Source organism: Wyeomyia smithii, chromosome 2 (assembly GCF_029784165.1).
Source record: "Wyeomyia smithii strain HCP4-BCI-WySm-NY-G18 chromosome 2, ASM2978416v1, whole genome shotgun sequence".
NCBI classification, from domain to species: domain Eukaryota; kingdom Metazoa; phylum Arthropoda; class Insecta; order Diptera; family Culicidae; genus Wyeomyia; species Wyeomyia smithii.
The window spans coordinates 270,257,768-270,285,429 of NC_073695.1; the positions used below are offsets into that span (position 1 = coordinate 270,257,768).

The 27,662-nt window shown below is 41.2% G+C and overlaps 5 protein-coding genes across 8 annotated transcripts; 3 read left to right on the forward strand and 2 right to left on the reverse strand.

Moving 5' to 3' along the window:
- Positions 1-1,853: 1,853 nt before the first annotated feature.
- On the forward strand, positions 1,854-2,901 carry LOC129720606 (lipase member H-like). Its single transcript, XM_055672094.1, has 2 exons — positions 1,854-1,899; positions 1,967-2,901. Exons 1-2 carry the CDS (start codon positions 1,854-1,856, stop codon positions 2,899-2,901), a joined length of 981 nt encoding a protein of 326 aa, XP_055528069.1.
- A 9,186-nt stretch (positions 2,902-12,087) lies between these two features.
- On the forward strand, positions 12,088-17,382 carry LOC129720607 (uncharacterized). The gene has a single exon (XM_055672097.1). It carries the CDS (start codon positions 12,088-12,090, stop codon positions 17,380-17,382), a length of 5,295 nt encoding a protein of 1,764 aa, XP_055528072.1.
- A 4,075-nt stretch (positions 17,383-21,457) lies between these two features.
- On the forward strand, positions 21,458-22,636 carry LOC129720608 (pancreatic lipase-related protein 2-like). Its single transcript, XM_055672098.1, has 2 exons — positions 21,458-21,503; positions 21,571-22,636. Exons 1-2 carry the CDS (start codon positions 21,458-21,460, stop codon positions 22,542-22,544), a joined length of 1,020 nt encoding a protein of 339 aa, XP_055528073.1. The 3' UTR covers positions 22,545-22,636.
- A 977-nt stretch (positions 22,637-23,613) lies between these two features.
- On the reverse strand, positions 23,614-24,804 carry LOC129725936 (pancreatic lipase-related protein 2-like). 2 transcript variants are annotated; one of them, XM_055682385.1, is made up of 2 exons: positions 24,737-24,804; positions 23,614-24,682 (listed from the first exon to the last, which is right to left on the reverse strand). In XM_055682385.1, exons 1-2 carry the CDS (start codon positions 24,783-24,785, stop codon positions 23,718-23,720), a joined length of 1,014 nt encoding a protein of 337 aa, XP_055538360.1. In that variant the 5' UTR covers positions 24,786-24,804; the 3' UTR covers positions 23,614-23,717. The 2 variants fall into 2 exon arrangements, with proteins under 2 accessions (XP_055538360.1, XP_055538359.1); XM_055682384.1 differs by having other exon boundaries at positions 23,614-24,688; positions 24,737-24,794.
- Positions 24,805-24,974: 170 nt separating this feature from the next.
- On the reverse strand, positions 24,975-27,662 carry LOC129725937 (phospholipase A1-like). Of its 3 annotated transcripts, XM_055682387.1 has the most exons (4): positions 26,370-27,662; positions 26,052-26,282; positions 25,817-26,006; positions 24,975-25,758 (listed from the first exon to the last, which is right to left on the reverse strand). In XM_055682387.1, the coding sequence occupies exons 2-4, from the start codon at positions 26,122-26,124 to the stop codon at positions 25,032-25,034; spliced, it is 990 nt and encodes a 329-aa protein (XP_055538362.1). In that variant the 5' UTR covers positions 26,125-26,282; positions 26,370-27,662; the 3' UTR covers positions 24,975-25,031. The 3 variants fall into 3 exon arrangements, with proteins under 3 accessions (XP_055538362.1, XP_055538363.1, XP_055538361.1); XM_055682388.1 differs by having other exon boundaries at positions 25,817-25,985; positions 26,052-27,662; XM_055682386.1 differs by having other exon boundaries at positions 26,052-27,662.

Sequence of the window (27,662 nt, forward strand, 5' to 3'; positions counted from 1 at the left end):
AGGTTATTTGGATCAAGAATATAGCCCTCACACCTATCACTAGAAGAAAATTACATTGGCGTATCGGAAATTGATTTATAACCCAAGTAACAATTTAAGTCGAATTGCATTCTTTTAGCGGTTTTCATGACCAAATTCGCAGAATTGCTGTTAAAACTAAAGATACTATCAGAACCTCCTGATAACCGCTATAAGTTTGCTTTACAGCCAGGTGGCCCACTCTTGCCAAGCTTATTGAATCAATTATAAGAATGGCAATAAAACTGCTTCAAAACCACATGGAAAGAGTACCGCATACTATAAGCAGCTGGCATTACCTCTTTAAGAGCGCAATAAGTTTGGTTGCATTATTGCGCTCTGCTATTTGCCACAATAAGTCCAAATCAACTTTTCATTGCTTGACAACAACCGTAATAAGTTGATTTGTTGTGCCGTTCCTGCACACACACCAGAACATCACGCCACTTTTTTTAATAAGGAAATCTCTCGTCGCGGGAGAAATGTTTCACCTGTGTTGGTTATCATCGTGCAATCGATTTTATTTGATGGTGATATTGTAGAAAGATAAGGAATAAGGAGGGGTTTTTGGTAGGTTTTGTAGCTCTCAAGCATATGCGCATGAAATTTTGTCGTGCATTTTGAGATCATAGGCGCTTGAAATTTATGCGCCATCAAAATAGTACTGGCTTACAAAAATGATCTCATTATTAGCAAAAATGAATTGGATTGTTTCAGCTCAGTTTTCAGAAAAAAAATCTAGCCGTGTTCTTCAATACAGAGATAGATCAAAATCAACTTTGGATATTCAATTTAATTGTTAGTCAGACGACGATTCGATTTTTGTTTTAAGATTATAAAAAGTTTCAAAAATATCAATATGGCGCGGTTTGTAATTAGTTGGCATTAATCGTAGCCGCAATAAGCCTAGTTCAATGATATATATGTTGTAAGGTGCGGTAAAGGTTGGATGCCTGCATTATTAGGCCTAGACCTAGACAACTTTATTTTTATGAAAAATCTGACATCACACCGACGATAATGAGGAATCGACAAATTTTGATATAAATAAAGGGTGCACGAAAAATGCAACGATACATACTTAGTTTAATTGAATATTGAATATATTTCGAAATATATCAATAGTGTCTTGCCCCTACCTTATTTTTAAGGACGCATAATTTAACGACATAGGAAGTTATTTTCAACCAAAACAAGACAAACTGGCGATAAAATTTAAAAAAAAAACACCGAAAAGTACTAAGTTTGCTGTGTTACTTTATTAGATTTTTGAATTCTACGTCATCAATGTTCACAAATGCGCTGCAAGATGCTCTAAAGCATTTTACACACATCTTACGGAGACTGCGACAGAATTCTGCATCACACTAAACCAACTCAGCTGCTTTTGTCTCACCTGTATGTATATCATTGCCTGCATATATTTGTTTACAAGTTTGACAGGTTAAAACTGGGCATTTGAATGACCGCAATAAAACTGGTTTCTATGTTATATGACAGCAAGCTGGAGTGGTTTTAAGGGGCAATAGATAGTAATAATAAAACCAATAATAAAGCAAAATCGCATTGACTCTTGCCGGTTTTATTGGAAGTTTTATTAGAGTTTTATTGACAGCTATCAGTGTTCATTACGACTTGCTATTTTTGGCAACCGGTTTAACCGCCATAAAACCGTTGGTAATATTCATTGCTGTGATAAAACCGTTAGAAAACCAAGTAGCTATAGAATTGTTACTTGGGAATCGAAAGGACGCGATGATAAGCGTTAACCATCGAACCGAAATTAGGAATATAAAATCTTACAGCATAAGGGTGTACAACTTCAGGTCATAAACATGGCTGGCCATATTCAAATTTTTCTCATCAGTCTGCTGACGGCAGGTACAGTTCTACATAAAGTTGTGTGTAACGGTTCTGATTGTAACAAATGTACTTTCTCGCATAACAGCTGCCGCCCTTCCATTGGATCAGTCATGGCAGTTAGTACCAACCTCAGACGGTTTTCTACACCTGGTCAATATCAATCCATATAATCTACCAGACGTGGATCCGGATGAACCAGCCCCTTCTTTCGTACCAGAAGAAGACATGGTGTTCAGACTATTTACCAGAAGTAATCCAACTGAGCCGCAATTTTTGAAAATCGGTAATCCTTCCTCGATTACTGGATCCAATTACAATTCCGCGCATCCAACTCGCTTCGACATTCACGGTTGGGGTGGCGGAGGCCATGATTGGGCAGGGGTCGCATTGCGTAACGCATTTCTAGCAGTTGGCGATTTCAACGTGATCACAGTGGATTGGAGCGTCGCGGCCAGTAATCCCAACTACATTGCAGCTCGTAACCAGGTGGGACCAGCTTACGCGGGAGCTGATCCAAATGACATTTATGTCACTGGACATAGTTTGGGCGGGCATGTAGCTGCTAATGTTGGTAAGGCTCAAGGAGGCCGTCTACATACGATCATTTCTCTTGATCCTGCGGGTCCACTGTTCTCTGCTGGACAAGATGACGCATTATCCCCACAGGACGCACAATATGTAGAAACAATTATGACAAACGCTGGGTTGTTGGGTATCGGAGTGCCTTTGGGACAAGCCAATTTCTATCCAAATGAAGGACGCACACAGCCTGGATGCGGTATCGACATCAGTGGAAATTGCGTCCACGCTTTGGCAACAACCTTCTATGTTGAATCAATTGGTTCTACGGTACCGTTCCGATCGACAAGATGCGCAAGCCACGACGAAATTTTGGAAGGAGTTTGCACTCCTAGCGGACCGGATGCCAATATGGGAGGGGAACCGTCCAATCATGGTCGTGGAGTTGAGGGTATTTACTTTTTGACGACCAACGGAGAGTCGCCGTTCGCACAGGGTTGATTGAATCTTTTTGTGATATTTGTTATGTGTATATGTGTAAATTGTGTGTAGCAGATTACATGCATTCAAAGGCTTAACCTGTTTTATAATAGTTTATGGTAAAAGATCTCCAATAGCATAGTAATTTGAACAGTTTACTATTGCTTTGTTTTATACCGAAAAATATTCCAGCTGGTCTCGAGATACGATGCCAGTCGTCGTAAATTCGAGTCTCGACTAGGGAGTGGCTGTTAGTTTCAGTAGAATCGTAGTGTTGGCTGCATAGTCAGGAACATAGCACCAAAGCTTTGCTTTTACCGAAAAATATGTGCTTATTTTATTTGAACAAAAATCTAATAAAAACATTTTTGTTTTACTTCTTTCGTTTATGAGTTTTGCTTTGTTACATTTGTCAATAATTGTTGAATTACTGTAAGTGGGTTAATTATGCTGGGTTGAACATTTTGTGGGTGCTTTAACCCTTTCCGACCGGGCCCGTATAATTGCGTAGGTAGAAGGTGACTTAAACAAAACCTTTTCTCTCGCTTTTTGAACGTCCTATTCATTGTTTTATTGCTCACAACGCTAGTGTCAACATCGCAGCTGCTACGAAAAATAAAAAACCGAAGCAAGCAAGTGTTTTCATATAGGACTTGCTTCGATTTAAGTTTTGTTATCCGTCATTTTTTACCTACACAATTGTGTGGGCTCGGTCGGAAATGGTTAAGAGACTATCGGGAATTTTGACATACAACAACCAATCACATGATTTTATAAACCAGATCGAATCCCAATGAGTAGCTATACTGCTTCGGAGAAAAGCTATATATTTTCTATTTATTCAAATGAGTTTGAAGAGAAAACTTCGAAGAAACCTGTAATATTCAATTTGTTATTCAGTTCGACTGATTAACTGAACTTAAACTTGCACATAATTTGATTCAACTTTGTGTTTCCCATGTGCTTCAAGTAACAGAAAAGAATCTGATTGTGCTTAGCAACTTCTGTTACAATTCTGTTTTACCCTCCGATCGTGAAGTTACTGATCATTTAAACAAATAACCAAAAAATGGATTTATAGATCCATTCCTGGACTCAACAGATGAATTATGAAATCGGTTCTTCTGATAAAATGACAGTTTTCTACACCAACTTATACAACAGAATAAGAAAATGTAACTCCAATTTTCTTTTCATATCCTAACTCCTTTTTTTTTATTTCAGCCAATAACATTTTTCACACTATTTTTTCTTCTCTCTGCTTTCATCTTTTTAATCTCTTTTACCCTATTTCTACTTTTACCCTGAATGCTCTTCTTTGAAAGGAACATCGTTCGCATTAAAAGCGGACAAAAATTGCCGATTGCAGCATCGATCATAGTAATCCATGAGTCAGGAGAAAAATTTGATAGCTCTCGAATTGGTCGGTGGTCAGACCGGACCAAGTCGCAAAATTCAAAAAAACGAGTTGACAATAGTATTGGATAAAGATTTTCTTAAGCTACATCACACAACAATCAGATTTTATTTATATCTGAAACAGTAGAAATAACAGCATAATTTTTGTCTGCATGACCAATGAAAAGCGATTACAGTTTTCAGTCAGAATAGACCAAGTGTTTATTTTCAAGCAGACTGCCTTCGGTCAGCTATTGATAAAAGCGAACGAACGGAAGAATTTTCGAGCGTTTTTCCTGATTTCTTTGTATCAGAGAACTCTTTCACACACCCCCCCATCGGAATCTGTAAAGTTTCACGCACTGCCGTGGTTTTGAATGTGTTTTTGGACCGTTTATTGCTGTCACTAACATGACCTGATATCATGCCTTATAGTGTGCAGACAAAGTGAACCATGTGTTAAGCAGAAAAAAGTTGAAATTATCGGAATTCACAGCATCGGTTCGAAGTCAACATAAATGAATTTCAACACTATCAGGCAACTTATCGGAATGCTTCTTTGCCCGTTAGTCAAAAAAGTATACTTTACCAGTAACTGAGGAAAATTTACATGGTCCACTCTGATTGAACACGTAAATGAGAAACGTTAGTCAATTGGGTGACACAACATTTCACAATTTCAGAAAGAAGTTCAAGTTACAGTAGTAATACTGACTTAAAACTTGATGATTTTACCAATAAAATATATCCTCTTGTTTTTTTTTTTTTTTTTTTTCTTTGTTCACACAACATTTATTTGACACGGCACAATACAAAATCCTCAGGAGGTTGAAATAAGTGAAGTGGTAAGTGTATGTTTGTTACTGTTTTATACAAGCCAATTAGATTTATGCCCGTAATGAAATTACGAAGCTAAAGGCAACACAAGCGTTAGTTTGGAGAAGATCTTTCATATTAATACAAGAAGAAGCTGACTCTATTGACATTTAAGTGTGTAAATCATGTTGTCAGTATCTATTGAATATTATTTTCTAATCAATAATGGAGAACCTGTGCCAAATTTTCATGAAGCTGTCCTTGAAGCACTACATCCAAACGTGACAGAAATTCCAGAACCAAAACACGAGGAAACCATCCAGTCCATTATCAATTCTACGGCAATTTTGGCCAAAATTGCAGAGAAAGTGGATGATTACGAATAACTTAATTGAGTGAATTAACCATATTTTTGTTCCATTAAAACATTCCACTCCTACCATTGATTTGTTGAAACAAACACGGCCGACGACCCTGAGCGACAAGAAGCTCCAACGAATGCTGTATCGCTGCGTGCGAACATAGATTTACATGTTATGAAGCGGCAGTCCGTCCACTATCCACGGATCTGCGGGGAATGACGCACACACTTCAAAAAAATCGTCGAATCTCATTTGTGCTGAGATTTGGATAGCCGAGTGCTCGACAACCATCTCGGCTGAAACTATTTTGCCGAGAAACTCGGAAAAACAATTTTTGACAGATGTTATTTTATGCCGAGAATCTCGGTACATATTGGACTGCGCTCTCGGCAAATCTAACTGAGAAACGGCAAACTAGTCTAACGACCTTTCGATTGTATATGCCGATTATTTCGGCACAGTGTAGAGGCGAGTTTTTCGGCGGAATCCAATCGCAGTGAATTCAGTAGTTTTCTTTCAAAGGATGAAATCGTCTTTTAAACATCTGTAGTTTGCACAAATTTTAGCAAAACTTTTATCTGTTCGTACGTAACACGTTTGCTCAAATTTGTACAAAGAAAAATGGCGCCCAACTCGTTTCCGAGAATGACAGTTGTGTTGCCGAAATTAAGCAGCGAGCCAAATTCGTGCCGAGATATCAGTTATGTTTTTGTTGACCTCGGCACCAACAGTGTTTAACGATAAATTCAGGAAAAAAACCAGACGAGATTCGTCAAGCTTAGTTTTTGGCAACGTTTTGGTAAAACAATCTGACGACTTTCGGCAACCGGCTATTTTTGACGTAGGACTACGTCTTACTGCACTATATCGAGATACATTCTGCGAAAACTAAAACTAAGGTGTAACGTTGGAATGAAAGATTTCAAACGGTGATACTGATGTAATCACATGATGGATTGCAATAATCAATATGTCGTTGGATTGATAATATGATGGACAATTCTGTGATTCCTCAGTTATCATAATCATTTCATTGTTAAAGAGTGAATATTTCATGAAAGTTTCAAGGTCGAATTTTCACGAACAATGTACCAATCACATGCGAGCACGCCTGGCACAGACTTCATGAGTAGACACCAACTGCCTGCTGTAATATCCTGTATAGCAGTGGCAAAAAAATTGACAGAATCTCCCCGTCCCAATAGGTCAACTAATGTTCGCTTCCATGAGCCTAGTCTGATTTGATGTCTTGAAGGTGAAGCTTTTTCGGAAAGTTCGTAATCACCTTCACCATCAGACAGTTTTACGTTCTGCTGTTCGAATGTTATCAAAACCGATGTCTTGAAGGAAAACATGCTGGCACACGCAACAGTACTGCACCGAGCAATGTATGAATTGAGCGCTGGTCACTCGTCGTCTATCAGTACAGTAGAACTCGACATTCATTTGTGCGCAGCCAAGCCAAGTGAAGACTACATTGCCGCTGTCGACGCACAGTGAGGCGTGTTGGGTTAACGCATAGATATCGTTTTGCCAACTGGGACACAATCGAATTGCCGTTTGATTTGTTTGTTTGAATTGTCTTTTTGTGTCGTATAGTAGCAAATATCAGAATTCAATATGATCATTCGGGTGCCGCAAAATACGCTGCGCCACTGTGGGCAACAAAATTCTGTACGTGTCGGTAGAGGCAGGTAGCAGGGTATATAAATAAGATTCATTGTACAGATAAAATGCGTTGTTTATTTTTGAACTCTACACTGTGTTTTTCTCATGTCCATTTTAAATTTTCTGTGAATGTATAAAAATGTATATTTTTGTTTGAAAACTGTAATTCTTTATCGTTATTTTTCCATGAACTTGTAACTGCAGGAAAATTTTAAAACGAGCTCAAATCAAACAGAGCCTCAAAGGGAAATATAAAACTATTGTAGTCCTACGTCAACTATGCGGTCATGTCTTGGATACCACCCTCCTAATATTTTGCTACAATATTTAGCCGAGCTGAGCAGCTGAGCGGCTGAATAGGATAGTCAAATCGATTTTCCGGCGATTCGCGACGTGGTGGTGGTGATGGACGACGAGACCTATCTTACCCTGGATGGCAATTACTGGCAGGGCACTTCGTATTTTAATTCCCCCACGAAGGAAGTGAGTTCCGAGGTGAGGTGATTTCACAAACCAAGTTCCCCAAAAAGGTGCTACTGTGGTTGACAAACAGCGAGAAGAGGTTGTTAAAGACGCTTTTTTTTTCGCTCCAAACTGGAAATGAACGAGGGAATTTATGAGACGAAGTGCTTTCCGGAAGTTGCGTCGATCATCAAAAAATACAATAAGGGCAAAGACGCGGTATTCTGGTCGAAGCTGGCGTCGGTCGACTACTCGAAGTAATAAAGGAGATGGAGCGCCTATGGTGCCCAAGTCGGCGAACCCGTCCAACGCCCCCCAGCTGCGTTCCATCAAGAATTTTCACTCCAACAATTTTGTCGCAAGAACTGAGGAGCAAATGATTGATAAATAAAACGAAGAAAGAACTCAAAAACATGCCTACACGCATGTTTGTGTCCGCCATGGCGAATGTTCCAGTTAACTGCCGCTTCAAACGTTATTTTATGTCAAAGCCTCAAGAGTTTGAACATATCTTTCTCTATTTGAATTGCTTTAGGTGTAGCGAACACAGTGGTGTTCACCTTTCAGTGCCAAAAGTTTCATCTTGAAACGTCAAATTTGAAGAAAGTTGTACTAAATAGAAGACAAAAGAAGACAAATAATTCTGCATACCCACGTTGGAAATCCGACGTGGTTCATTCTAAAAATCGTAAAACACTGAAACTTCGCCAAATCAACTGTGTATGATGTGCTCAAACGTTTTCAAGAACGAATGACAGTAACTCGAAAGAATCAAAATAAGCGTCGTAGTGAAACATAGATCAGCAAATGAACTAAAAGGGCAATCAAGGTACACCCAGGATCGGGATATCTAAAAATGTGCTAATAATAGCACTATTGCCCGGGAGTGGTTCCATTCATTCCGTGCCTGTAAGCAACCAAACATGACACTTAAGCAAAACCTAGTGGCTAAAACACGCGCTCGAGAGTTGAACGAGGAGCTTCTTACGAAATACAAAGGATGCTCGCTAATGGATGACGAAACAAACATTCCTAAAAATGGATTTTGGACAGTTTCCTGCAACGAAATTTCGCACGAAAATTAATGAGGGGCCATCCACATACCACGTGGACAGATTTTAAACGATTTTATCCCCCCCCCCTCCTCCTCCCAGTGGACAACTGCTCATATAAATTATAACCCCCCCCCCCCCCCCAGTGCTCATATAAATTCTAAAAATTCTAAAACACAACCCCCCCTCCCCCCAAGCTGTCCACGTGGTATGTGGATGGCCCCTGATCTGGCAAAGAATTTGTAGCTATGGACGAAAAATCAAAGTTTTTCTCACGAACCAGAGGATAAACTCAACGGTATACATGCGAGAATGCACCAAAAAGCGAGTTCTACCGTTTATTAAGACACACATAGGTCCTGTTAAATCTTAACCGGAATTGGCAATCTGTCATACCGTGACAACAAGGTGGATCATCACAAAGAATATCAACCCACTCAATTGCTCCCATTTCCGCCTGGAAAGGTGCTACAGGATGCCAAGCAGATGTCGAGAAATTGGAACAAACTATCCGTTGAGGTGTGTGTGCAGAAAATGATGAAAGAACTCTCCTTACAAAAAGTTCGTGATTTTATCTGATGACTGACGAAAAAAATTTCTCAAGTTTATCTCTGAATGTTTTGTGGTTTTAAGCGTCTGGAAACAGAAAAGTCAAATATTCAGTTTAAATTTTGACCTTCAACATAAATTTTACAATTTACGCAGTGAAACGGTTTTTCACAAGTTCAACTTTGAAGGTAACTCGAAAATCATAAATTAAAAATTGTTGCCACTTGACTTCCATTTTTCAACCACATTTTTCTAATATAAGAATGCGAAACTCCGTAGTTCTTATAATAACAAGTTGGCCCGTAGTGGCTAGCCACTTTCAAATGCATGTTGGACTATTAACAGTTGTAAAGTGAAATATCGAGTTGAAGTTCAAGATGTAACTATGGCACTATCGACACTTCGATGCAGATGGCCAGCGCTGGTTCAAAACTTAATCAATTATCTAAACTGCGATAAATCCTTCGTTCAGTAGATCATGAAAACGCGTGGATCGATTGCTCACTCGAAAACGAATCTGCATCTCGCTTCTTATACGGATTCACTGCACAGCTGTTTTATCCAATACCTAAAGACTTTTCTCCATTAATTGATTATTTTAGAAAAATTGTTTTCTAACGATTTAGTTTTTTTAAATTTCATAACTTGAATAACAGTTGATTTTCTCAATTGTTTGATGTTACATATGTTATATTCAAACTAAACTTACAAAATAACTAAAAATTAAGGTGATTGAAAAAAAAAACAATTTACAAAAACCATTGCTCATGGAAAAATATTGCTTAAAAAAATATTCACACATGCAAAAGTTTGTCTCTGCAATTTGTTATTAACATTTGCAAAGCTTGGAATAACGAAGTACTGTCCTATTTTAATCATTGATAGGTAGTTCAAACCCCTCTCTAATACTCCGACATAACTTCACATATGATAAATGACGCGCATGAAACATCTGTCATCTGTCAATAATCCTCATTCCATCACCAAAATTGAAAATTTTATGTCGACATTCCAAAATATCTTAAATCAAAATAGTTGATCAGATTTTACATAATGTTTGAAAATAATGACCAACAGCTTAACCCGATCCCGGCGAAGCGAAATCAGTTTTTACCTCGAAAAATGAACTTCAAACTCTTATTACTCATCAATTATATACACAATTAACACAAATCAATCTGTTCTTTAAACTTACTGAATAATTTTATCGTGAAAATTTTCAAGTATAATTGTTGAACTTGAACCAAAGTTTGAATGTCACCCGTCGGGAATGGGTTTATCTCATACTCAAAATTTTTTTGAAACAGCTTGTTGGAAGGTACTATCATTTCACTTTGCTACCAACCCATCCAAGTGAACGTATGCAGCCACTGGTCTAATCTACACAATCAGCTGTCGGAGTGCAGATCGATATCGCTCTATCGATTTCTATCACCGAGAAGAATAATCGTCAACTCATCGTTAGATTCACCAACGACGGTGAGATCAGTCTCCAACCGATCACGGCCGCATTCGGGTGTCCCAAGGGGGAACCCAACAATCAACCTAAATCAACTTATCGAATAATTGTACGCTAGTCTAAGAATAAAGTTAATATAGTAGTACGTGTAGTGTCATCAATAAAAAGCCGTTGTTTAAGTGGTATCAAGGTGTATTTGTTCTGGCACCCACATTGCCCAGCTCGGAAAGAAATTGGACCTACAACTCACCAGCCAAACAACAACCCACCACAGGCGGAATCGGAAGGTCAGTCGTCATTTCACCTACATAAGCTGGTCCTTCGAGCCGGATCCAAATTGGTTGGATCTGGACCCTTCAAGTGACGACAGCGTGGATCCATCTTTTCGACGTTACGGAACACAAAGGATCGAGGGCTATTATCATCGGTAACAAAGGAACGACGCCGCCTTTGTCATTCTACGACGCTCACGACGCCATTTTGGACGCTACAATCATCAACTCTGGTAATGTACTTGAACCGCTAATGCATGGTGGCGGAATTTCTGGATTTCGGGGTTGGACCTTTATCTTCGATCGGGAAATTAACTGGAGACTGGAACTGAGGGCATCATTTTTTAACGGGACGAGACATCATTAGCAGTGGGTGGTGCCAATCAACCGTGATCTGGATTCGGATCGCCTTTACAAGTAGACGAGATTAGCACGGTGGGCTAACGAGGTTCGTGCAATCATCCCAGGGCTTAATTAAATTTCTGCAGTATCGCCATTTGGTTTGGGCACTGGACATCGCACATCGGCCGTTTTGGCCAGGTAAAATTATACATAGTTATGTCCAGCTGTGGCCTGGACTCTTTCGGATATTATTCTAAATATAAATTTACCTTTCGATGCAATTTGACTTGTGCTTCTTTGCGGACTGAGCCTTGTTGGTAGTTCTGACGTATAAGGAGTGGTCTTGGATGTTGATCGATTTCGTTTGTGTCATCAAATAGTTCTCAAAGGTGAGACTATAGTATATGTCCTGCGAAGCAGGACGTCTTTTGAATACTACACCCGCATTTTCCTTTTCGAACGCATTGGTTAAATATTTCTGGTTGAAAGTCACTCTGGTTGTCGTTGGTTGAAGCACCTACACTGGTTAATAGGAGCAGACAATATTTGTCCAGGTAAGGCAACGGTATATGTCCTGCCGAAGCCGCATGTTAGATACTACAATTACTTGAACTCCTTTCGTAACTGGATCGACGAGATATTGAGCTCACTTGTGTACCGGAAACACTCGAGGCCATTGTCAGTACTGGTGTGAAAAGATTTGGTGCCGCTGTCAGTTCTCCAGGTAGGCTGAGACAGTATATGTTTAGCCGAAGGAGGCCTATTTTGGAATACTACATTCGAGTTTCTTCTCCACTAAATCATTTCACACGAACCGGAGCGTCATCATGCCAGCTGCAGCATCCACGACAAAAAAGGTGGCCTCACTAAAGTCACTTCAAGCGAAGCTGAAGGGTTTGCACGCTTCGTTCAACAACATAGTGGACTTCGTATCAAATTACCCCGAGGATGTTACCGCTAGCCAGCTATCAGTACGGTTAGAGCATTTGGCGGAGCTGTGGGAAAAGATTGGAGAGTTGGTTGCTGAGGTGGAGTCCCATGAGGACTTTGTGGTTGAAGATGATGCCTTTGCCAAGGAGCGGTTGGATTTCGAAAACCGTTATTTCCATGTTAAATCTTCTTTGCTGGACAAGACCAAAGAGTTGCAGGATCCTCCGGTTCAAGATCAATCTTCAGCACAGGTCGACAATTCCATGCATGTTTCGTCGGATCATGTTCGTTTACCTCAAATAAAACTCCAAACTTTCGACGGTAACATCGACGAGTGGCTTAGCTTTAGGGACCTTTTCACATCGTTGATTCACTGGAAGGTAGAGCTACCAGATGTGGAGAAACTGCATTACTTAAAGGGATGTCTACAAGGAGAGGCGAAGGCGCTAATCGATCCTCTGAAAATAACGAGAGGAAACTATCAAATTGCTTGGGAAACATTACTGAAACGCTATAACAATAGCAAATTGTTGAAGAAGCGGCAAATTCAATCGCTTCTAAAACTTCCTTCGGTGGCTAAGGAGTCTGCAGTCGAATTACATACACTTTTGGAGAGTTTCGAACGAGTTATTCACACCTTGGATCAGATTGTGCAGCCAAATGACTACAAGGATCTGCTGTTGGTTAATATTCTCAGCTCCCGTTTGGATCCCAGCACACGCCGAAGTTGGGAGGAACATTCAGCGAGTAAGGAACAGGATACCCTAAACGATCTAACGGATTTTCTGCAGCGTCGAGTTCAAATTTTAGAATCTTTGCCATCCAAGTTTACAGAAAGCAAGCGCGAATCGTCACCTACTAGGAAAAGGATACAACCATTTCGAGTCAGCCACAATGCAGTTCAAACGTCAACTGGGAAATGCTCCGCTTGTCCCGAAAATCATTGGCTATACACTTGTCCCACTTTCCAAAAGATGTCGGTAGCTAGTAGAGAATCTTTGTTGCGCACTCAATCGCTGTGTCGTAACTGCTTCAAACGAGGTCATCAGGCTAAGAGCTGTTCTTCCAAATATTCTTGCAGGAAATGTAAAGGTCGGCATCACACACTGGTTTGCTTCCAGAAAAATGGAGAAGGCGAGAAACAAAGGACAACCGAAGAACCTGGACCATCTAGAAACAATGCGGTTTCGTTAGCGGACACGAGTACGAGAACTGCAAACACATCAGTAACGGAAATAATATCAACCAACTTCTCGCAAAAGCGAAGCACTAATATACTACTTGCTACTGCTGTGGTTCTGGTCGAGGACGATGAAGGCTTACAGTACCCTGCACGGGCGTTACTCGATTCGGGATCGGAATGTAATTTCATCTCGGAGCAACTTCGTCAAATGTTAAAGGTGTCCAGGGAAAGGGTGGACATTGCAGTACTCGGAGTAGGTCAGGCATCGACAAGGGTAACTCAACGCATCGCGGCTACAGTGCACTCACGGGTTTCTGAATTTTCAAGGAAAATGGAGTTTTTGGTTTTACCAAGGGTTACGGTGAGCCTACCGATAACAACGGTGCAAATTTCGGAATGGAAATTCCCAGAAGGAATTCATCTGGCGGATCCAGCCTTTTTCCAATCAAAATGTGTCGATTTGGTTCTCGGTATCCAGGCCTTTTTCAGCTTTTTCCGGACTGGCAACGAATTCACACTGGGTGACGGTCTTCCACGGCTAACTGAATCGGTTTTCGGTTGGGTGGTGTCCGGTGAGATACAATCAGCGAAAACTTCTTCATGCATCACGTGTAACTTGGCGGTATCAGACACTTTGGAACAGTTAATGGAGCGGTTTTGGGCCTGTGAGGATATGGGCAACTGCAACAACTATTCGCCCGAAGAGGCGCGCTGCGAGGAGCAGTTTGGGCGTACTACTCGAAGGGAATCTGATGGTCGGTATACTGTTTCGCTCCCCAAGGATGAATCAACATTTTCGCTGCTGGGTATGTCAAAGGATATTGCTTTAAAGCGTTTTCAAGGGCTAGAGAGGAGGTTGGATCGAGACACCGAACTTCGTAAGCAATATGAAACTTTCATGATGGAATATTCGACCTTGGGACACATGAAAAGGGTAGAAACTGGCGAGCAAGCAGAAGTCAAGAGATGTTATTTGCCGCATCATCCTGTGGTAAAGGCCTCTAGTACTACAACAAGGGTCAGGGTGGTCTTCGATGCTTCATGCAAAACATCGACTGGCATCTCTCTCAATGACGCACTTCTCATTGGCCCGATGGTTCAGCGAGACCTGCGTTCTATAATACTCCGTAGCCGAACTCGCCAAGTAATGATTGTCGCAGACGTGGAGAAAATGTTCAGGCAAATTAACATGGATCAGGCGGATGCTCCGCTACAAAGCATTTTATGGCGTTTTAATCGTGACGACGAAATTGCAACGTACGAACTCAGCACCGTTACATACGGGACTAAACCGGCCCCATTTTTGGCCACTCGTACACTGAAACAGTTAGCTATGGACGAGAGTGAGAGGTTTCCCTTGGCAGCCCAGGCAACTGAGGAAGATACATATATGGACGATGTGATATCTGGGGCGGACGACATCGATACCGCAGTTGAATTAAGAAGGCAGTTAGTTTCCCTGTTTGAAAGTGGAGGTTTTCGATTACGAAAATGGATATCCAACCACGAGCGAGTTTTGGAAGGTATACCCAACGAAAATCTGGCACTCCCCAATACGAACGAGGTAAATTTGGATCATGAGTCATCGGTAATGACATTGGGGTTGACATGGTTGCCCAAAACGGACTGCTTTCGGTTTCAGTTTGCTATTCCGGCATTGCTTTCTGATCAACTTCTAACCAAACGCAAGATTCTCTCCATCATCGCATCGCTTTTCGACCCCCTAGGGCTCCTGGGAGCAACAATTGTGAGGGCTAAAATCTTCATGCAAGGACTTTGGCATCGTGTTAATGCAGGAGGCAAACGATTGGAGTGGGATGAGATACTCCCAGCAACGGTGGGTGAGGAGTGGCGTATATTTCATTCTCAATTGCCCACATTGAACACTCTTCGCGTTCCTCGCTGTGTCGTCGTAGCTTGTGCTGTTTCTACTGAGATACACTGTTTTTCGGATGCCTCGGAAAGGGCATATGGCACTTGTCTATACTTGCGAAGTACGGATAAAAACGGGAATTATACAGTCCATCTTCTAACTTCTAAATCGAGGGTCGCACCACTCAACGTACAGTCGCTGCCTAGGCTAGAGCTGCGGGGCGCTTTGCTTGCTGCACAACTAGTGGACAAGGTGTTGGATGCCCTTAAGGGGACGTATAGGGTCCATTTGTGGACGGACTCGACCTGTGTCCTTCAATGGATTAAAGTACCACCAAGTACATGGACAACATTTGTGGCAAATCGGGTCTCAAAGATCCAAGCACTTTCGGAAAAACATAATTGGAACCATGTGCCCGGAATTTCAAACCCCGCAGACTTGATCTCGCGTGGTATTTTACCAAATGCATTGGAAGGAAACCGCCTTTGGTGGGAGGGCCCAGACTGGTTGAAAAAGGAAAGGGAAGAGTGGCCCAATCAACCCGATATAAGACTGGATACTATATCAGAGCGGCGACAAGGCACGGTGATATGCGTCGCGTCGGACGCGCCTTGCTTCAGCACTATGTTCGTTTCTAAATTTTCCGCATATTCGAGACTCATTCGGGCTACGGCATATTGGTTACGTTTCATAGCAATTTATGTAAAAAGGGTTAATCCAAAGCCAAATGGATTCCTCACTACTGTGGAGCTTAGGAGGGCAGAAGCAGTTATAATTCGGCGAATCCAAGAAGAAACGTTCTCGGAAGAATTGAAAGCGTTAACTAACAACAAGGCACTTCCTCGCAAGTCCCCTTTACGTTGGTTTAATCCCATGATTGATTTAAACGGAGTTTTACGAGTAGGTGGAAGGTTGGGACACTCGCAAGAGACCCATGACACAAGGCACCCAATGATATTGCCATGGAAACATGAATTTACTACCATGCTCTTTAGACACTATCACCAAACTTTACTGCATGCAGGCCCTCAACTGCTTCTCAGCTCAATTCGGTCACGATACTGGCCGCTGGGCGGAAGGAAAACAGCCAGAATGGTTGTCCACCAATGTCAGCGATGCTTTAGAGCAAAACCAACATTACTGAAACAACAGATGGGTGAGCTGCCAACGGCGCGCGTTACAGTAGCAAGGCCAGTTTCCAGAACCGGTGTGGACTATTTTGGACCCGTGCATATTCGCGACGGGCGAAAGCGACCTGCGATTAAAGCATACGTCGCGGTGTTCGTATGCATGTGCACTAAGGCAGTGCACATGGAGTTAGTCACTGACCTGTCAACGGAACGCTTCTTACAAGCACTACGCCGATTTATCTCAAGACGGGGAAGGTGTACTGATTTGTATTCCGATAATGGGACAAATTTTGTCGGCGCGCGAAACCAATTAAAGGAATTGCGGAATTCACTAAGGGACAAAGAGCATCAAGAGAAGGTTTCTAAGGAATGCGCACAGAACGGTATGCAGTGGCACTTCAACCCACCTAGTGCCCCGCACTTCGGAGGCCTTTGGGAGGCTGCCGTTCGCTCAGCCAAACATCATTTGCTTCGTGTGTTAGGAGAAAATCCAATTGCGTTTGAGGATTTCAACACCTTGTTAATCCAGGTTGAGGGTTGCTTGAACTCCCGCCCACTCACTCCACTGTCGGATGACCCAAGTGATATGGAGGCGCTTACACCTGGTCATTTTTTAACCGGAGGATCCCTGCAAGCTATCCCAGAACCGGACTACACTGACGTGAAACTTAATCGCTTGAGTCGATGGCAACTGGTACAATGGCAGCTGCAAAACTTCTGGAAGCGTTGGCGGACAGAATATTTATCCCAACTGCAAGGTAGAACGAAAAATTGGGAACCTCCGTCGAAGGTAGAAATCGGAAGGTTGGTGATCATCGTCGACAGCAACCAACCACCAATGCGATGGAAGATGGGTCGTATACATAAGCTGCACCCTGGTCCTGATGATGTAGTCCGCGTAGTCACCGTAAAAACTGCAACGGGATATCTGCAACGGCCAATCGTTAAACTGTGCATATTACCATCTCCAGAGACCGAAAATTCAGCTGACTCGACAAGCAATTAGAATAGTCGCGGCTAAGTATCTCCATCCAATGCATCGAAAGGGGTTTGTTTATTTATTTCAGAAGTTCCTGTCACTTCAGGGTGGGTGAGGATGTTGGAAGGTACTATCATTTCACTTTGCTACCAACCCATCCAAGTGAACGTATGCAGCCACTGGTCTAATCTACACAATCAGCTGTCGGAGTGCAGATCGATATCGCTCTATCGATTTCTATCACCGAGAAGAATAATCGTCAACTCATCGTTAGATTCACCAACGACGGTGAGATCAGTCTCCAACCGATCACGGCCGCATTCGGGTGTCCCAAGGGGGAACCCAACAATCAACCTAAATCAACTTATCGAATAATTGTACGCTAGTCTAAGAATAAAGTTAATATAGTAGTACGTGTAGTGTCATCAATAAAAAGCCGTTGTTTAAGTGGTATCAAGGTGTATTTGTTCTGGCACCCACATTGCCCAGCTCGGAAAGAAATTGGACCTACAACTCACCAGCCAAACAACAACCCACCACAGGCGGAATCGGAAGGTCAGTCGTCATTTCACCTACACAGCTAAAATTTTCACGTATCAGCAAAATAATTATCCCTTTCTCGTTCGTTCATAACGTTCATAATCAACTGCCAGTGGTTTGGCTAACTTTTGATTTCATTTACATGCTTGATATCTTTGATACTATGTCTTTCTTACATATTAAAATTGCCTTCCGCCCTTTATTACGTTTTTGGCGGTTTTTGTCGATGCACCTGCATCAGAACCTATAGCCATGTGCTAATTTAACACGTGTTCCGAATATTAGTTAAGACGCAGTTAGCTTTGATTTCCTTACGACTGACTTCATACCAGGCGAGAGGAGGTGAGTGGAGGACTAAAAGCAAAGGTAACTTGGAGTCAGAACAGGAATGTTTGCGTTGCTACACTTACAAAAATAACAAACTTTAGTGTACCTCAGGCTCAGAGTTTGCTTGGGAAAAAGGCAATTTGAGTAACTTTCGTTTGTCGTTCGCGTGACTGAAAGATAAGCAAACTATATATATTCCGATGACTAAAATACTCAAAAATCTATAGAATTGTGTGTGGCTCTATTCAACTTGTAATTGTTCATGAATTTCGTAAACGTTTTTATAGTTAACTGACCTGCAAATAATACAAAAAATGTAGTTTTTCTGTCTCTCACTCTTTTGAAATTAATAATACTATGACAATTTAAATTTATTTCACCAATTTTCACCAACTTTAACCCAAAAACGATAAAAAAAAACTGGGGTAGAATGCACTATGAAGCGCTGCAGAAAATTGATCAACAAGTCTTACGCAACCACTGTGTCCTCTCAATTCACACACTTTCTGCGTTATTAACGCACAAAAAATGTTTGGAAAGCATAACGCATCCGCTGCACAAGGAATACATAGACATGATTCAAATTCAAATGTGTATCATTACTACACGGCAAGGCAAATCGTCTTGCGCCTTTATTCACGTCCACTACAACCAGAGCCTCAGGCCTTTGTCATGCCGAATGCCAACGCGAGCGATCGGGCGAGAAACCAACCGTAGGTTAATGAACAGCCGTAGGTAGAGCTGTTCATTAACCCACGGCAAGCTTCTCACCCGATCGCTCGCGTTGATATTCAGCATGACAAAGGCCTCACACTACTGAGCAAAGCGACGCACTTGTTTGAAGAAAGCAGCAAATCGTGCTGAAATATTTCTCCAGAGAGATAGCAAACTGGTGTGATCTTTTTCACACGAAAGGACAATACGCTCAAACACAACAGAGATCAATGCTGAACGTGCTTTGCGAGAGAAATATATACCCAGGTAGGATAGTAGACAAGGGTGTTTACTATGCATCTCAAAACTGAAAATAAAAATCCAGCCGTACGTCACGCATGTTTGCTCTTCGAATTATATCGAATTGATCTCAGCAGCGTACTCCGCGCGGCGTTCTACTATGCATTCTCTCTAGAGTGATTCACCACTCTTCTCCCGCTCAGCTGCGGTGTAAACAGGGTTGCCATATTTATACCTGTATTTTTTTTTTTTTTTTGGAAAAACCGGTTTCTCTGTATCTTGGACCGATAAATCTGTATCGAGCAAACTAAGAATGTTTGAGGCGTATTGTTGGAATTTAACGAACTCGTTATCTTAAAAGTTGAATATCTCCACAACGGCGCATATTGCATTTTGTGGATAGGTGTTTCTTATGTAAAATTTTCCGCTGAACATAATGGTGACATCAGATTTGAATAAAATTGGGGTGTGTTTTGAGATAAACGAAGTTTTAGTTTTTAAACGTGAAAATATCAATATTGGCAACACTGCTTGCAAAATCTGATGATGCCATTCGATTGTAAATTTAATAACCTTTAAAAACAGTGTCTAATATCGTCTGTAGCTCTTACGGTCTCTGAGATATGATGTTTTTCCAAAACATGGAAAATGATTTTTTGTCAAAAAATACAAAAATGGAGGGCCCCGCGATTGGGGGGGGGGGTTGTCCGGTTGACCCAAAACTCTGGATTTTTCAGTTTCGACCTAAAACAAGTCATTTTATTCATTTTGAAGCGAATCGGAGAGGGTCGTTGCATTTGCCTGATCACTTGACATGGAATGACTCATATATTTAAAATACTTCTTGAAAATCATGTACTATTAGAAACATCTTTTGATAATAATGTGTGGTGTCATGCTCATTTGGTTGACGACCCTTGTGGTTATGTTTGCATGCTTTCAGTACTATTTGTATTTTTATTTGATAGAGATATTCATAATATCATCTGGATGACTCTTTGGCCTATCCATACACACATGATTTACCCTAATATTCGTAAAAACTGTTTTTTTTCTGCTTCTGTATTGGTTGAAATTTTTTATGTTTTGATGACTAAATTTTAAAATAATTTGACCGTTATATTTCTTACTCTCAGTAAGTTCGTTATTCAATTTTGTCAATCAACTATAAAAAGTTTTAATCAAATTTATTTCATTTACATTTAATTAATTTATATTTGTTAGGAAAGTCCAGTCCTATGCTCTAGCCAGCATAGTACGCAAGAGGCTAGAACTGGCCTATTGATACTTCCGTTGTTGGAAAGGCCTTGCATATATGATCAACATACGTTTTCTGAACACAAACAGTTTACAACGATTGCTGACTTACAAAATACTTCTGACAACTTTCGAGACCAACGTTTACGTTTTTCACCATCGAAAGGTAAAATTACATATGGCATAAAAATGCCTCGCAGTACATACCGCGGCTAGGTGCAAGGACAGGACTATACTTCGCAGTAAGAGCAGTCAAGGAGAAAGTGATGTTAATCCGAGAAGCGTCTCTAAACATGTTATCAAAGCATTATCTAACATTCTTAGTTCAAAAAGGTTTCAAAACTATACAGAATTGTTCAAAGTTACCCCAGTTAAGGAAAAATGAAACAACGACGAAAAAAAAATTTTTATAACGTTCAAGATTTTAGAAGAGCTTTAAAAACTAACTCCCCATGTTCTAAGGATGCCAGTACTGGTTCTTGAAATATGAAACCTGTAATTTCAGTTGTAAAATATTTAAACATTCACGAAAAAGTGAAAAATATGATCAATGTTACCTCGTTTTACGGTATTTATTTTTCAGTAGCTATGAGTGTTCCCAATAGTATCAAGTATCTGTTTCCATAACAATCATAGCTCATAACTCACGTTAACAAGTCGATTGACACTGATAGGATAGAGAGCTTCAGCAGTGATTGGCCCCCAAGTTTGTCAATCGTTTTTTTTTTATTTGTTGTTTGTTTTGGAACTTATTTTGCACCATGGGTCGCTATCGATTTACATTCAAAGTATTTTAAAAATTCGTAAAAAGTAATGGATACTAGAATCAAAATTGAATTGAACAACTCGCCGTCAGTAAACGAAAATACAGCCTTCACATCTATAACCAGAAGAAAATAATTTTGTCATATCGGGGATTGATTTATAATCGAAAGGATCGATGATAAGCATTGAATGACCATAAAACCGAAATTGAAGCTATAAAAGCTTACAGCATGATGTCGTACGACTTCAGATCATAAACATGGCTGGCTATATTCAAATTATTCTTATAGGTCTGCTGACAGCAGGTATAGTTATACATTAAGCTTTGTGTGACAGTTCTAATTGTATCAAATGTACTTTCTCGCATAACAGCTGCAGCCCTTCCATTGGATCAGTCATGGCAGTTAGTACCAAACGCAGACGGCTTCCTGCATCTGGTCAATATCAATCCGTATAACCTACCAGATGTGGACCCGAATGAGCCCGTCCCTACTTTCGTGCCAGAAGAAGACATAGTGTTCAGACTGTTTACCCGGAGTAACCCAACCGCGCACCAACTTTTGCAAATTGGAAATCCTTCCTCGATTACTGGATCCAATTTCAATTCTGCGCATCAAACTCGCTTCACCATTCACGGTTGGGGTGGCGGAGGCCACGATGGCACAGGCAGCGGATTCCGTAACGCACTTCTAGCAGTCGGCGATTTCAATGTGATCACAGTGGATTGGAGTGTCGCAGCCGGTAACCCCAACTACATTGCAGCTCGTAACCAGGTGGGACCAGCTGGCACGGGAGTATCGTTATTAATTGACGACTTAATTGCTTACGCGGGAGCAGATCCAAATGACATTTATGTCACTGGACATAGTTTAGGTGGACACGTAGCAGCTAATGCTGGTAAGGGTCAAGGAGGCCGCCTACATACGATCATTTCTCTCGATCCCGCGGGTCCTTTATTTTCTGCTGGACAAGATGACGCATTATCCCCACAGGACGCACAATATGTTGAAACAATTATGACAAACGCTGGGTTGTTGGGTATCGGGGTGCCACTGGGACAAGCTAATTTCTATCCAAACGGAGGACGTACACAGCCTGGATGCGGTATCGACATCAGTGGAAATTGCGCCCACGGTCTGGCATCGACCTTCTATATCGAATCAATTGGCTCTACGGTACCGTTCCGATCGACAAGATGTGCAAGCCACGACGAAATTTTGGAAGGAGTTTGCACTCCTAGCGGACCGGATGCCAATATGGGAGGGGAACCGTCCAATCACGGTCGCGGAGTTGAGGGTATCTTCTTCCTAACGACCAACGCAGAGTCGCCCTTTGCACAGGGTTGATTGAATCTTATTGTGATATAAATTATGTGTAAATAAAAAAGTATGTTTAGTAGCAAGTGTCAGACTAAATTCGTTCAATTCTAACGGTTTAATTTTATTTTTCACTCGACAAAAAACTAGACCAAATTTCATTTGGATCAAATTTTTTTGGACTTTTTGCTTACCCAATAAGCACGGTTTGCACTTCCAGGTTCTTTATCAGTAGATTCGGACAAGGTTGCAAATTAAATTTCGGGGTGTCGATTCGATTCAATTTGCCGCGTGCCGATAGCACGCTCCACAAGTATAATTTTCTAACTTGATGTACGACAAACATGCAGTCCTAAAGTAATGCTACAAGTTTGTTGAAAAGAGAAGAGTTCTAACTCTTGTGCCTAAAGTGTGAGAGCCCATATTCAGCGGGTTGTGCAACCAATATTCGCGGTGAATATATTATAATATTCAACGCGAATATTGACTGAATATTGCACAAAATATGGGCTTTTACGCTTCAGGCATAAGAGTTAGAACATTACACGAAGCGAGCTGTCGGCACGCGTCGAAAAAGTATCCTAAAATTTAATATGCAACCTTGGATTCGGATCGATCAGTTTTTCACTGGTTTTAGGCTGCGTACTTTGTTGAACGAAAGAAATTATAAATGTATCATCTCACCTCGTAAGTAAGCAATCAATCTATTCTACCCCAACCATTTGAAAAAATTTAATTGTTCTAATATTACCAAACGAAAGGAAAGTTCACATTCCACAGTTATTATCAGTAGAAAATAAGCTTGTCATATCGTGGAATGATTTATATTCAAAAGATCAACGATAAACGACAAATGGTAATCAAATTGAGGCAGATATGAACATGCTATTGAACCTTGTAGATAGCATGTGCAATTTGAACCAAAACGAATAAACATGACGCTAACAGTATTCTCCCAAGCCAGCTCTCGAGCATACGACGACTAGCTTGTTGGACCAGCATCGTACCTCGAGACTAACTGAAAAATTACCTTTTCAAATGTCTGAGGGCGTATTCTTCCTGACAACTCATGCAGAATTACCATTTGCGCAGATTGGAATTTAATTTGTTATCTAAATAGTTTATTTCTTTGTATTTTGCAAGTCAATATACAGTCAATAGTTGGCTAGCTTTTTTATTTCAGAAGGGTTTGGTTGTTGTATACTAATTTAGCATTGCGAAGGGTCTTTCCCCGGCGGTAGACAGATGATAAACCCCACGCACCGCTGTACCTCTATTCGGTGGTTCTCCGCCCATCCTGGCAGTTTCTCCAGTTGCTGAACAAATTCCCCGCCTGATATCCTGGAAACTAGAACACTGCACAGCGTTGAACCCGACACTCGAAGCAATCGACTCAACATAATAATCTACTGCACGTTGATGAGCACAACCTCCGCCGACGTCTGGACCACATCCCGGTTGAATTCGTCCCCAATTGGGATAAAAATCTGCGTCCCCAATCGGATCCAGGAATCCTGCTACTCCCCCATTAGTATGTATAATTTCCACGTGCTCGGCATCCGTTTTCTTAATCCGATCGATTACATCCCCCGCGAAAAATGGTAACGCAGGATCCAATCCAATTATAGTCGGTAACCGACCTAACTGCCCCTTTCCAACGTTACCAGCAGCATGTGCTCCCAAGCTATGTCCGATCACAACCACATCTGCTCTATCTAAATCGGCAACTTTTACCAGATAATCAATTAAATTGGACGTAGCAATTCCCACCGGGTACACCAATCGTCGCGAGTTAGGATAGAACGGATCATTGCCCGCTCCCCAGTCAACAAAGATGAAGTTAAACTGGCCCTGGTTGAACAACTCATTGCGAATGTTGAGATTTATCAACGAATTTTGACTGCCACCCCAACCGTGAATTACGATTCTCGTTGGGTTGTTTGGATTAAATTGAGAGCTCATCACCGAATCATAGTCATTGTTAGCAATCCTTTGCGGGCTATCAGCCGTGGAACGGGTGTACAGCAAAAATCGAATATCCTTTTCTGGATTGAACAGCATCTCCGGACTGCTGAATAATTCGCCATCCACCAGGTGCTTGTGTCCATTTTCATCCTCGGTAATTTGCCAGCGAAAATCAAGGCTTTCCGGAGTGGGTAACCTCTTAGCTGAAACTTTATTTTTATTGACTAGTTATTTCGTGATTTTATTCTAGCAATTACCGAGCGCTCCCAATCCAAAGAAACAGAACCACAAAAACGTGAGTCTCATTCTGTGGCCTTAGGTAATCAGAAAATGACGAAACAGTACAGACGGAATCGTCTTTTATATCTAACAAATAAGATGTACTTGTCAAAAAAGACATCTTTTTATCAATGAACACCGAAAACGATATCAGAAGCGGCCCCGAAAGAATGTCCCTAACAAAGATAACACTTCATAAACGAGACACTTCGTCTGCGTGATTATTAATTTATTTCATACTATCAATCGATACAATGCTATTCACTCTCACACTTAGTAGTTATAACCCAAAGCAAAAGGAGGATCGACGGCAGTGATCACCACGTAAATACCCTTGCTGTTATTCCACCTTGGAGGATCTCCACCGAGCAGAGCTTGGTCCTTCAGATTATAACAAGTTTTCGTTTTCAGTTCATTATAATCATCACACCGGGCACCCCAGAATCCTTTGCACTCAGTCGTCAACGATTCCATAAAAACCTCAATCGATCTTCCATGGCTGCAAGACTCGGACAGACAGCCCGGTTGTTTCTTTCCATAGTTGACGTAGAAATCCACCTGCCCGATAGGATGAGGATAGCCGGAGAACTGCGTACTGGTGTGAATCACTTCCACATACTCAGCATCATCAGGACTGAGTCGAGTTTTTGGTTCATCTTCGAAGAAATTAATCGATGCCGGATCGAGTCCAAAAATGACTTTAAGTTTGCCAACATTCACCAAATTCCCGGCACAACCAGCAATATGAGCTCCCAGACTGTGACCAACCAAATAGATCTGCTCCACAGTGGCCATATTCGAGCGCACCATGCGCTGGATGAGATCGGCCACTACGTACCCGACGGCCAGGGTGTACTGGGAAGCGCGAAGGTACGCTTCCGCGGCACCCTTGTTCCAGTCCACACCGATAACGTTGTACTCCCCCTTCGCCAGGTATGCCTCCTTGACGCCCTGAATCGCCAGCGAAGTATAGTTGTTCATCCAACCGTGAATGACGATGCTAGAAGTGAGAGAAAATTTGTTATATTTTATTTTTATGTGCTAGGTAAGAAACTTACCGCACCGGCAGACTGCTGTTGTAGAAGGTTCGTGTCAGTGTCCCCACCGTATCAATCGAGAACACGTGCGGTTCGTTCGCCGTAAGTGGCGTGTACAGATAGAAACGTACGTCACGTTTTGCGCTGAAGTTGACTCCAAAGCCACCGATTCGATTCGCAGCACCAGTCGCTGCAAATGAACGGACGCCGACTACCGAATCACTAATCAGCTCTCGTTTGCAACCAAAGCACTTACCATTTGCTGCGTCATCGTCTGCTAGCGATGTTCCGAGAGTCAGTACCACCACGAGTAGAATCCTTTGGAACATTTAGTCTCAACACAGCTCTCAACTTATTTTACTAAAACTTAAAGCACTACTGATCACCTATTCGGCACCACTCGAACAAAATACTCCACAACAAAACTAAGTATAGCCCGCGTTGTTATCAATCAGACTGCTCCCTACGGTGAGGACCGGTGGTGGAGCTACGAAAAAAAACGAAACAAAACAAAAAAAAACTCAACTCCACACCGGCGAAGATTACTTTCCAGACTGGCGAATAATCTCCCCACCTGAAGCGAGCGTTCGGATAGCCGAAACTTTCGCAGCTTTTAACAGCCCGGTCGCATTTCCGGTCGACTTATATCATCCGTATTTTGTCAAGCTTGAGCAGCACACATTTTGGCCGGCTCTTCGGTACACACGCACGCGCGCAGCAGACTAGACAAGCGCAAGTTTTGTATTTATTTTTGGATGTCATCATAACCAGCTATCGAACTGCTATCTAGTTTTTTTTTTTGTACTCCTTGTCTATCTATCTTTCTGTCTAATAGTTTATCGGGTGTCATGTCACTGATTAGCATCCGCACGTGCCTGCAGCTGGGGTATTTAGTTTTGTTTCGAGATGATTAGCGATAATACTATGGTTCGTTCGATAAATAATTGTCAATAGTTAATCTATATTCCCCACTGAGAAGCGTTGCGATGGAAACATAGTGCCGAATAAGTTCATTCAAGTAATACATGATTTATCTAGTTTTATCATAGAGACTGTAAATTTTATATTGTTTAAAGAATTATATTTTGTCAGTTCTAGCTACTTGAAGTTGAATTTTCGATTTTATAAGCAACAGATCAAGGCCTTGAAGCAACTTTCATTAATCTTATTCGACAGGAAGTTCTGTATAGTATATACATTAAGGTAATTTCATACAATTAATCATTACAGAAATCTACAGTGACCCTAGAAATACAAAATAAGACTTCATCTAAGTAAAGCAAAGGTTAGTATATTTAATGTAGAAATAATTTTCTCAAAATCCTGTTTGCTTGAACGGTCGCAAAGCCTCTTTGTTCATGTTGTGGTGAATATAAGTGTTTGTTATGCTTTTAAATAATGAAAATTATTTTCAAAAAATAAACTTCGTACCGTACAGCATCAAATTTCGAACACTAAAAATCAAAGAAAAATATTCTCATCGATCTCAAAGGTTTAGCAAGTTAGTTGTTTTTATTGCAATCAAGTGCTATTTATATATATTAAAACAAGTTTTGCATATGAGAATAACGAAAATTCAGAATTCGGCTTTGATTCAAATTCCGAACACTTCAATATAACCGCTAAGAGACAGATAGGCAAACCGTCTGAATACTGACTGTGGTGCTTATTACGGGAGTCACTTCACGGTGAAATATATTTCACCCTCACGCTCACTTCACTTTTTTAGACCTATTCCCGATTCCATCTCAAGTGAGGTGACAAAAATCACCTCCGTGGAGTGAGATTGACAGTGAAGTGGAATTGAGAATAGGACAAGTGAAATAAGATTGTTTCCCAGCTCAAAAATCTCTAAGTCCCAGAAAGT